Source organism: Anomaloglossus baeobatrachus, chromosome 4 (assembly GCF_048569485.1).
Source record: "Anomaloglossus baeobatrachus isolate aAnoBae1 chromosome 4, aAnoBae1.hap1, whole genome shotgun sequence".
Taxonomy (NCBI): domain Eukaryota; kingdom Metazoa; phylum Chordata; class Amphibia; order Anura; family Aromobatidae; genus Anomaloglossus; species Anomaloglossus baeobatrachus.
Window position 1 is genome coordinate 362,542,909 of NC_134356.1, and position 12,202 is coordinate 362,555,110.

At 47.9% G+C, this 12,202-nt stretch overlaps 1 protein-coding gene across 2 annotated transcripts in view; it reads right to left on the bottom strand.

Moving 5' to 3' along the window:
* Positions 1-1,223: 1,223 nt before the first annotated feature.
* GTSE1 (G2 and S-phase expressed 1) overlaps positions 1,224-12,202 on the bottom strand; it is a 36,375-nt gene continuing 25,396 nt past the window's right edge. For both annotated transcript variants that reach the window (XM_075342557.1, XM_075342556.1), the window contains exon 12: positions 1,224-2,441. In XM_075342557.1, coding sequence (XP_075198672.1) covers positions 2,352-2,441 — 90 coding nt within the window. In that variant the 3' untranslated portion in view covers positions 1,224-2,351. The remainder of the gene's footprint in view (positions 2,442-12,202) is intronic.

Consider the following 12,202-nt stretch of genomic DNA (forward strand, 5'->3'; position numbering starts at 1 on the left):
CAGCTGAAAAGCCAAAACTTGTATCACTGTCAAAATATTTCTGGACTTTACTATGTGAATCACATGTACAAGTTTTTCACTAATAAATTATATACATCAGTATTAAAATATTTGTAGTCATTGGAATTGGTGCATTTGCAACAACACATTGTAGAGCTGAGCTAAGAGAAAGTACCCTGACCTGGGTTCGTTTTGTCTCGTGGCAGTTGGACACTGGCATCATTTAGCTGCTTCAGTAATCTTCTGCCCAGCCTTGTGGACACCCTGCTCACTAGACCCTCACGTCAGGCATTGGGCACCAGTCCCAATCATTAGGCTAGGTGTATGGTATATGTGTCCATCCCAAATGCTGCCCAACAAATACCACTAATAGATGTGAACTCATCTGCCCTGCTCATTTCTCAAAAGCAACAGAGGTAAATACGATACCTTTTACGTAAAAGGTCACATTTCACCCTACTGAAGAATGGAGAATGGATAACAAAATGTACATATATTGCAGGTTGTGTTTATCCTACCTCCCCCAAAACCATAAACATAAAAGATACACAGCATAGAAAACAGACATTTCCCTACATCGCTAAACATTTTGGGCAATATGACGTCAGTGGCCTGTTGGGTTCAAGGTAATTCCGTGGGTTGTGTATTAATCCCTTACCAACCTGGCCAGTTTCCCTTTGTCTACCCCTCCCCTTCCTCCTCTTTTCAAGAGCCACAACTTATTTTTTCGTCCACATCGATCAAGTGCTTATTTTTTGTGGGTCGAGCCATTGTTTTTATATTGATACAAAAGGTTTTGATCGATCACATTTTTAATAGCCTCTTACTGCATTTTTAAGCAGCATTGTGGTGATCAAAAAAGTTCAGTTTTTGGGGTTTGAATCCCTTTATGAAACTAGTCCAATCAGTAAACTCAATATTTTCATCGACCGTCAAACAGTCGTGGGCAGAGCTCCGCTACATCCACGGTTGTTAGCGGCAGATCCTGAGGAGTATGGATGGAAGTGGGATCAGCCTCTAAGCCAACTCCATACACCCAGTCTTGACATGTATAGTGGATTGGTGGGAGGTAAGCACCCAGGTAAAGACCTCCACTGATTATACAGTAAAGATCTATCCTAAGGATATGTAGTAAATATATACTGTATATATTGCACATACATGCTAAACAGATTACAGCCACAATACAAGGATGTATTAAATCTTTAATTTAAATTACACAGAATTACAATTAAATGAAAAACACAGATCTTCACGACTGTGTCTGTACATTACATTCTTTTTACATTTACTCCCCAGACATTTTATACGGTACCTTCTGTGCAGACAGTAATACGTTGTGAACACTAACAGTTCTTTTCCCTGTGCTCTATAGAAATCAGTCCACATGGACTAGTAGATAAATGGCACATCCACAAAGAGGACCCGGAAGATTTCCAGACATGTGCAATTTATTAAAATTCGTGTATTTTCTTTTTGACATGACTATTCTTTTCTTCCGCCTCTGGTGTGCCATTCCTATGAAAAATCTTCCTGTAAATGAATGAGTGAACAGGCACCTGGGCATGGATTGGATGTGGCCGCACACTGTGCCATCAGTGAGACAGACTATGGCACTAACCCCATACTCGGGAGCAGTTTTGGAGGGATGGCATGATTCAAAGCTTGATGGAAGAAAATCTAGCATGGTTATATCAGGAGGAACAAAATAGACGCAACAGGAGAGATGACTGGTCCCTTAGTCTGTTTTATCAGTAAGGGTTCAGTGCATCTAAAAAGGCATACTTATGAAAAATTTGTATTTCATAAAAACTAAACCCAGTGCCATTTACTAAAGCAGTTGTCCTGGGTTGGGGGAATTTTTTCTTTTAATTAAACTCATAGAAGATAAAGAAATACACTATACATTTCAGGTGTATTTACTTTTGCCCGCTCAAGTTGTGGCTCAGCCAGTAAGTGCCTATCTGTTTAGTGGTTGGGCGATTACATCCACTAGCCAGGATGGCACTGTAAGAATAATGTGCCATCATCATCATCATCATCTCATAATGCTTATATACTCTACAGGCTGTAGATGAGGCCATGTGCGGAGGCCATATAAGAAGGCAGTCACCAGCTGGATGGCACAGAGTTTCAAAACGGGAGGATTTTTTAACAACCTTAAAAGAAACTGTTTTGTATAGTAAGAGTTCATATATTCAGCATAGAACTAGATGGCTGCAGTTAATAAGTCAGCACTGCATCAATTAAGGGGCATTTAACAATGCCATACAATAAGCATAGCCTTCAGGGCAATGTTCAGCCTGGTTTTATTATTCACCAGCCAAGCATTCTACTAAAGGACCCGAATGTTAGAACTTCAGGAGCGGAGAATCATACTCCAAGTTTTCTTTGTTCCCTTCTGGACTCAGTGTAATAAGGGGTGAACTCAGATCAATCAACTGTAAAAAAAAAAAAATAAATAAGTAAAATAATTACAGCAAAAAAGCAAAACAAAAAAGACATCTCACACAATCACGCAGAGTATAGTGATATGAAGCACAGATAATAAAACACACAAATGGCCCTTCTGCAACTAGAGAATTCCATCACATTACCCATCAAAACCAGATTCTAATTAGAACCTGATGTATCAGCCTATTAGGTAATATTCAGACTTGGCGCTTAATTTTTTTTTTTTTTTTAAATGCAGCTTGTTGTGTAAAATATGCTGGACTGTAAAATACTGCATAACTCATGAGACTTCTGAACTCCCATTCACACCATGGGATGTGTTTCCAGTGCATTTTGAGCCACAAATACATTTGTGTCAAGACATACAGTCATGGCTAAAAGTTTTGAGAATGACACCAAAATTATATTTTCACATGATCTGTTGCCCTCTGGTTTTTAATTGTGTTTGTCTGATGTTTACATCAGATACAGAAATATAATTGCAATCATATTACGAGTACCAAAAGGTTATATTGACAGTTAGAATGAGGTAATGCAGCAAGTCAATATTTGCAGTGTTGACCCTTCTTCATGACCTCTGCAATTCTCCCTGACATGCTCTCAATCAACTTCTGAATCAAATCCTGACTGATAGCTGTCCATTCTTGCATAAGCAATGCTTGCATTTTGCCAGAATTTGTTGGTTTTTGTTTGTCCACCCGTCTCTTGATGATTGCCCACAAGTTCTCAATGGGTTTAAGATCTGGGGAGTTTCCAGGCCATGGACCCAAAATCTGTTTTGTTCCATGAGCCATTTAGTGATCACCTTTGCTTTATGGCAAGGTACTCCATCCTGCTGGAAAAGGCATTGTTGGGCGCCAAACTGCTCTTGGACAGTTGGGAGAAGTTGCTCTTGGAGGACATTCTGGTACCATTCTTTATTCATGGCTGTGTTTTTAGGCAAGACTAAGTGAGCAGATTCCCTTGGCTGAGAAGCAACCCCACACATTAATCGTTTCAGGATGCTTAACAGCTGGCATGAGACAAGACTGGTGGTAGCGCTCACCTCTTCTTCTCCCAATAAGCTGTTTTCCAGATGTCCCAAACAATCGAAAAGGGGATTCATCTGAGAAAATGACTTTACCCCAGTCCTCAGCAGTCCACTCCCTGTACCTTTTGCAGAATATCAGTCGGTCCCTGATGTTTTTTCTGGAGAGACGTGGCTTCTTTGCTGCCCTCCTTGAAACCAGGCCATGCTCAAGCAGTATCCGCCTCACAGTGCGTGCAGAAGCACTCACACCAGCCTGCTGCCATTGCCGAGCTAGCTCGGCACTGCTGGTAGTCCGATCCCGCAGCCGAAACAGTTTTAAGATACGGTCCTGGCGTTTGCTGGTCCTTCTTGGGCACCCTGGAGCCTTTTTGGCAACAATGGAAGCTCTCTCCTTGAAGTTCTTGATGATGCGATAGATTGTTGACTGAGGTGCAATCTTTGTAGCTGCGATACTCTTCCCTGTTAGGCCATTTTTGTGCAGAGCAATGATGGCTGCACGTGTTTCTTTAGAGATAACCATGGTTAACTGAAGAGAAACAATGATACCAAGCACCAGCCTCCTTTTAAAGTGTCCAGTGGTGTCATTCTTACTTAATCATGACTGATTGATCACCAGCCCTGTCCTCATCCACACCCACACCTGTGTTAATGGAACAAAATCACTAAAACAATGTTAGTTGCTTCTTTTAAGGCAGGAATGCAATGATGTTGAAATGTGTTTTGGGGGTTGAAGTTCATTTTCTTAGCCAATATTGACTTTGCAAGTAATTGCTGTTAAGCTGATCACTCTTTATGACATTCTGGAGTATATGCAAATTGCCATTAGAAAGAAGGGAATTTTGTTACTTACCGTAAATTCCTTTTCTTCTAGCTCTTATTGGGAGACCCAGACGATTGGGGTATAGCTACTGCCTCCGGAGGCCACACAAAGCACTACACTAAAAAGTGCAAGGCCCCTCCCCTTCTGGCTATACCCCCCCGTGGTATCACGGGTTCTCCAGTTTTAGTGCCAAAGCAAGAAGGAGGAAAGCCAATAACTGGTTTAAACAAATTAACTCCGAGTAACATCGGAGAACTGAAAAACCGTTCAACATGAACAACATGTGTACCCGCAAACAACAAAAACATCCCGAAGGACAACAGGGCGGGTGCTGGGTCTCCCAATAAGAGCTAGAAGAAAAGGAATTTACGGTAAGTAACAAAATTCCCTTCTTCTTCAGCGCTCTATTGGGAGACCCAGACGATTGGGACGTCCAAAAGCTGTCCCTGGGTGGGTAAAGAAATACCTCATGTTAGGGCTGCAAAACAGCCCTCCCCTACGGGGGTGTCACTGCCGCCTGCAGGACTCTTCTACCTAAGCTGGCATCCGCCGAAGCATAGGTATGCACCTGATAATGCTTGGTGAAAGTGTGCAGACTGGACCAGGTAGCTGCCTGGTACACTTGTTGAGCCGAAGCCTGGTGTCGTAATGCCCAGGACGCACCCACGGCTCTGGTTGAGTGGGCTTTTAGCCCTGAAGGAACCGGAAGCCCCGCAGAACGGTAGGCCTCTAGAATTGGTTCTTTGATCCATCGAGCCAGGGTGGCTTTAGAAGCCTGCAACCCCTTGCGCGGACCAGCGACAAGGACAAAAAGTGCATCGGCACGGCGCATGGGCGCCGTGCGGGAAATGTAGAGTCTGAGTGCTCTCACCAGATCTAACAAACGTAAGTCCTTTTCATACCGGTGAACCGGATGAGGACAAAAGGAAGGCAAGGATATATCCTGATTAAGATGAAATGAGGATACGACCTTAGGGAGAAACTCCGGAATGGGGCGCAGCACTACCTTGTCCTGGTGGAACACCAGGAAGGGAGCCTTGGATGACAGAGCTGCCAGCTCAGACACTCGCCGAAGCGATGTGATCGCAACGAGAAACGCCACCTTCTGTGACAGGCGAGAAAGGAAACTTCCTTCAGAGGCTCGAAAGGCGGCTTCTGGAGAGCAACTAATACCCTGTTGAGATCCCATGGATCTAACGGCCGCTTGTACGGGGGTACGATATGACAGACCCCCTGTAGGAACGTGCGCACCTTAGAAAGACGTGCTAGACGCTTCTGAAAAAAAAACACGGATAGTGCCGAGACTTCCCCCTTAAGGAAGCCGAGCGACAAGCCCTTTTCTAACCCCGATTGCAGGAAGGAAAGAAAAGTAGGCAATGCAAATGGCCAGGGAGACACTCCCTGAGCCGAGCACCAGGTTAAGAAAATCTTCCACGTTCTGTGGTAGATCTTAGCAGAGGTGGACTTCCTAGCCTGTTTCATGGTGGCAACGACCCCTTGGGATAATCCTGAAGACGCTAGGATCCAGGACTCAATGGCCACACAGTCAGGTTCAGGGCCGCAGAATTCCGATGGAAAAAACGGCCCTTGGGACAGTAAGTCTGGCCAGCCTGGTAGTGACCACGGTCGGCCGACCGTGAGATGCCACAGATCCGGGTACCACGATCTCCTCGGCCAGTCTGGGGCGACGAGTATGACGCGGCTGCAATCGGATCTGATTTTTTGCGCAGTACTCTGGGCAAGAATGCCAGAGGTGGAAACACATATGTGAGCCGGAACTGCGACCAATCTTGCACTAAGGCGTCTGCCGCCAGAGCTCTGTGATCGCGCGATCGTGCCATAAATGCCGGGACCTTGTTGTTGTGCCGAGACGCCATTAGGTCGACGTCCGGCACCCCCCAGCGGCGACAGATTTCCTGAAACACGTCCGGGTGAAGGGACCATTCCCCTGCGTCCATACCCTGGCGACTGAGGAAGTCTGCTTCCCAGTTTTCTACGCCCGGGATGTGAACTGCGGATATGGTGGATGCTGTGTCCTCCACCCACATGAGGATTCGCCGGACTTCCTGGAAGGCTTGCCGACTGCGCGTCCCTCCTTGGTGGTTGATGTATGCCACCGCTGTGGAGTTGTCCGACTGAATTCGGATCTGCTCTCTTTCTAGCCACTGCTGGAAAGCTAGTAGGGTAAGATACCCTGCCCCGATTTCCAGAACATTGATCTGAAGGGTGGACTCCTGCTGAGTCCACGTCCCCTGAGCCCTGTGGCGGAGACAAACTGCTCCCCACCCTGACAGACTCGTATCTGTCGTGACCACTGCCCAGGATGGGGGTAGGAAGGATCTCCACTGTGACAATGAGGTGGGAATAAGCCACCATTGCAGAGAGTCCTTGGCCGTCTGGGAAAGGGAGACTTTCCTGTCCAGGGAGGTTGACTGCCCGTCCCATTGGCGGAGAATGTCCCCTTGCAGTTGGCGCAGATGAAACTGCGCAAAGGGAACTGCCTCCATGGCTGCCACCATCTTCCCTAGGAAGTGCATGAGGCGCCTTAAGGGGTGCGACTGGCCTTGAAGGAGAGACTGCACCTCTGTTTGCAGTGAACGCTGCTTGTTCAGCGGAAGCTTCACTATCGCTGATAGAGTGTGAACTCCATGCCGAGATACGTTAGTGATTGAGTCGGTGACCGATTTGACCTTGCCAAATTGATGATCCACCCGAAAGTCTGGAGAGTCTCCAACGCAACATTCAGGCTGCGTTGTCATGCCTCGAGGGAGGGTGCTTTGACGAGTAGATCGTCCAAGTAAGGGATCACCGGGTGTCCCTGAGAGTGCAAGACTGCTACCACTGCTGCCATGACCTTGGTGAACACCCGTGGGGCTGTCGCCAGACCGAATGGCAGAGCTACGAACTGAAGATGGTCGTCTCCTATCACAAAACGTAGAAAACGTTGGTGCTCCGTAGCAATTGGCACGTGGAGATAGGCATCTTTGATGTCTGTTGAGGCAAGGAAGTCTCCTCGAGACATTGAAGTAATGACGGATCGGAGGGATTCCATCCGGAACCGCCTGGCGTTCGCATGCTTATTGAGCAGTTTTAGGTCCAGAACAGGACGGAAGGAGCCGTCCTTTTTTGGAGCCACAAAGAGATTGGAGTACAAACCCTCGCCCTCGTTCCTGAGGGGGGACAGGGATCACCACTCCTTCTGCTCTTAGAGCGTCCACCGCCTGCAGCAGGGCATCTGCTCGGTGGGGAGGTGGGGCCGTTCTGAAGAATGGAGTCGGAGGACGAGAACAGAACACTGTCCTGTGCACGTGAGCACAATGTCCGTCACCCACCGGTCTGTGACCTGTGGCAGCTAAATGTCGCCAAAGGCGGGGGAGTCTGCCATCAACCGCGGATGCGGAGAGAGAGAGAGAGCTGAGAGTCATGAGGAGACCGCCTTGGTAGCGGTTCCTCCGGCTGCCTTCCTTGGGCGTGATTGAGCCCGGCCGGAATCTGAGCCCGTCTGAGGTTTTGTAGCCCTTTTGCACGAGGACAATTGGGACCTGCCCGAGCTTGGGAAGGACCGAAACCTCGACTGTACTTTTAGGACAGCATTAATAGGGTAAGTCGCAGTGCAGACATTGCGGAGTTACGGACGCCTCTGCGGTACAGATGTACATGTGCTCAAGGCCAGCTGCGCAAGAACAGCTGAAAAGGTTAGGTTGCCTATACGGCTGTGAATGCCGGAGCAACCGACACGCCGATAGCCTCCTAGACAGATTTCAACCAGAGTCCATCTGTCTGTGAATGGCATCTTTAAGTGAAGCCCCATCTCCAGTGCAACTATGGCTCTAGACGCAAGCCTGGAGATTGGAGAATCCACCTTTGGACCCTGGGTCCAGCGCTTGACCACGTCAGGGGAAAAGGGATAACGTGTATCTTAAAAACGTTTGGAGAAGACGCTTATCTGGTAAGCGTGGTGTTTCTGGACTGCTTCTCTGAAGTCAGCGTGGCCAGAAAAATACTCAATATCCGTTTGAGATACTGAAAAGGGACTTCTCCTGCTGTGAAGCTGACTCCTCCACTGGGGGAGCTGAGGGAGAAAGATCCAACCTTCCATTGATGGACGCTATAGGATCATTCCGTATGGCGTTACCATCCGGTGTATCCGGATTGATAGCGATGTCAGGATCAAAGTCCTGGAGAGCTGCCTTATCATACAGAGAGTCCTCCTGGGACCCCCCCGTTCCAAATGAGGTTGGTCAGGAAGATTGCCCATGGCCTGTCTGGACTGCAAGTCTCTATCTTATGACAATATATCTGTCGAAACTGCAACTCCGTCCCTGTCCTTGGACAGGGATGACAGGTGGTTTCTTTGGCCACGACTAGTAGAGACCCCGGCAGACGAAGTGCTAGAGACCCCGGCAGACGAAGTGCTACAGGGGAGCATGCACACAATGGGACGGTGTCATGAACAGCATCCCATGTAGTAAAAACAGCACTGAAAATCTGTGTTGCTTTTTTGCCGCTGCCGACTAGCCATCTAGAAGTATATAGCCAAGATTGGTGACCGTACAGTGCAATGTATAGCATACAAGCATAAAGTACAAATGAACACTGCAGCACAAGCAATACAAGCAGCATAGAAGCCTGTGCCCTGGCACCTCTGCTCTTCTGCTGCTGTAGACTAGTCATCTAGGGGAATATAGCCCAGAAGAGTGACCATACAGTGCAATGTATAGCATACAAGCACAAGTACAAATGCACACTGCAGCCCATGCAATACAAGCAGCATAGAAAAAAACCTGTGCCCCAGCACCCTTGGTTTTCTGCTGCTGTAGTCTAGCCATTCCAGGAGAATATAGCTAAGACTAGCGACTGTACAGTGCAGTGTATAGCATACAAGCATAAACACAAATGAACACTTCAGTACGTGCAATACAAGCAGCCTAGAAAGCCTGTGCCTTAGCACACCTGCTTTCCTGCTGCTGATGTGTCGCTCTCCAAGCGGGCATATAGCGACCTATGCAGTTAAAATACACATGTACACACTGCAGTATATATTGGGGTCAGCACTATGTGTGCCGCTTACCGCCCGCCTATAAGCGGGTGTATGGTCGCCACCGTCCTGCCTGGTTGCCGAAAGTCCGAGCTCGGACTGCAGTAATGGCTGCCGGCGTCTTCCCCAGCTCGTGTGAGGAGGGGCGGGCCGTGGGCGTGCCCCAAGTCAGAGCGGGAATCCGGCGTCCGACAGTGTGCAGTGAGAGGGCTGGAGCATGTAAATAAGGCTCCAGCCCTCGGCGCTGCTGATTGCTCAGCGTCTGTCCCCTTCCCTGAGTGACAGGGAGGGGGCGGGAACGAAGCGGCACTAGGCCGCAGAAGCCGGGGACTGGATTTATAAGCGCCGCCGTAAAAGCGCGGTCGGCGCCCAGTCCCCGGCGAACTACAAGTCCCAGCCGCGCCGCCGCTCCCGGAGCGTCCGGCGCGGTAGTTCCCAATACACAAAGTCACTCAGCAAAGCTGCAGTGACTGTAACCCTTTACTGTCCCCGGCGCACTAGCACACCCAGCAAGTCTGGAGTGTGCTGTGCCTGTGTGTACGGGGACACAGAGTACCTGTAATGGTGCAGGGCCATGTCCCTGAACGGTACTCCAGCTCCGTATCCAGCAGGTTCAAATGGGTCTGTGGATGGAGCCCGGCGTCAGAGCTTTGAGGCCGGCAGGATCCCACTTCCTCAGAGCCCCCCAGGGGGATGTGGAAGGAAAGCAGCATGTGGGCTCCAGCCTCCGTACCAGCAATAGGTACCTCAACCTTACAACACCATCAACGGGTGAGAAGGGAGCATGCTGGGGGCCCTATATGGGCCCTCTTTTCTTCCATCCGAAATAGTCAGCAGCTACTGCTGACTAAAATCTGTGGAGCTATGCATGGATGTCGGACCTCCTTCGCACAAAGCTTGAAAACTGGAGAACCCGTGATACCACGGGGGGGTATAGCCAGAAGGGGAGGGGCCTTGCACTTTTTAGTGTAGTGCTTTGTGTGGCCTCCGGAGGCAGTAGCTATACCCCAATCGTCTGGGTCTCCCAATAGAGCGCTGAAGAAAACTTAAGCAGTAGACTTTGTAAAAATTAATATTTGTAGCATTCTCAAAACGTTTGGCCATGACTACTGTAGTATGCCAATTCTTTTAGCCTTTTCACCCAAATTAAAGTGAATGAGTGAAAAACGCAGCAAAACATTCTGTCATTACTCTGGTTTTTGGTGAAGGAAAAACCACAACATGTGAACATATACCCTTAAAAAGGGAATCTGTCAGGAGGGTTTTGCTATGTAAACTGAGGGCAGCATGCTATAAGTTAGAAAGTAAAGAAAACAAAAAACCCACCACAACCACCAAAAAGCAACTGTACTTAGTGTGTGCAATTGTTTAGGCTGGAGTCACACTTTCATGTGATTTATGCGAGTACCGGATCACACTGCCCGGACAGATCGGCTTCTCTCCCGACAGGAGTGGCTCAGCTGCATAGAAATATGTGGGCAGTGAGATCCGATACTCTTGTGAAATCACACACATGGGTGATTCCAGCTTTAAAACTAATTGCTTTATAAGGGTACAGTTCCACTTGTGTATAACTCTTAAGAGTCTCACATTATTATCACCTGGCACGGCCACACACTGACAGGAGCTGTTTGGCTGTATGTATTTCCTTTCAGCTGAGGCGCTTGTGGCCGGAGACCGCCAGGCCGTGCTGAGTGATACCGAGGCGAGACTCGCATGAGTCATACGCAAGTGGAACTCCGGCCTTACACCGATTAACATTGCAGGACTAGAAACTCAAGTGCAGAGCAGTCCAACACGCCCCCTGCTGCGATTGACACCTCACAGTCCATGTACATTCCCTTATGAGAGCCTGGTGTGGGCAGTAGAATCTCCCTGGGCTCACCTACATGCTTAATGAGGTGATTCACTACTCTGCAGTTGTGACCACATCTCTGTAAAACTGTTAGGAAAGGTTTTTTCTAAATACCTTGTTCAGCCAATTCTGCCTCGGAGCAGCGCTATTGCGGTCTGCTCTTCCCCAGAGAGTGACCCACTCCAGACTCCATGACCTCCGATATCCGGTGATGTAACTTCCAGTTGACCTGACATCACCGAGGGGGGCCCTAGTCTCCGTGAGTGACTGAGCTGTGGACGGAGTTTTACCACTTGACACAGACCAACATTGCTCCTGCTTGCAGCGCTCTGCAGTGAAAAAGCGCACAACATGTTGGGCTGTGCTGCAAGGTGAAACTCTGCTCAGTCACTCAGGAAGACTGGGGTCAGGCTCGATGTCAGGTCGAAGTGGACGTCGTGACACCACTGGATTTCAGAGATCACAGAGCGAAAGGATGGGGGGGGGGTTAGTGTTACTTCATGGGGATAAGCGGTCCTGCAAAAATACACACACACACACCTAAACAAAACTAAAATAAAACAAAAAACTACATTTTGTATTGTAAATCGCTCTGACCTGAAGAATAATGTCATTTAAATCACTTACCACATCGTGAACTGTGTAAAAAAAAAAAAAAAAATAAAAAATCAATTCTTTCCCTGCTGTTGATTTATTAATTATTCCTTTCAAAGATGGCTCACATTTATCCTGTAAATCTCTGAAATATGCGATTCAGACAATGCCTTTACTGGAAGTTTCCCTATACTGAAGTAGAAGAGTCACCAGCGCAGGTGCGTCTCACTGTGCCCTATTGATCAGCCATTGATTTCAATGTACAGGCGCGAGACTGCGGGCACTGTGTGGATGATATAGAGACCGAAGTCAAGCTTTAATTACCAACATGTAGTACAATGTGTCACAAAATTAAAAAGACAAAGCACACATTCTCAGAATCGCTGGAATATATTGAAGCATTCAGGAGTT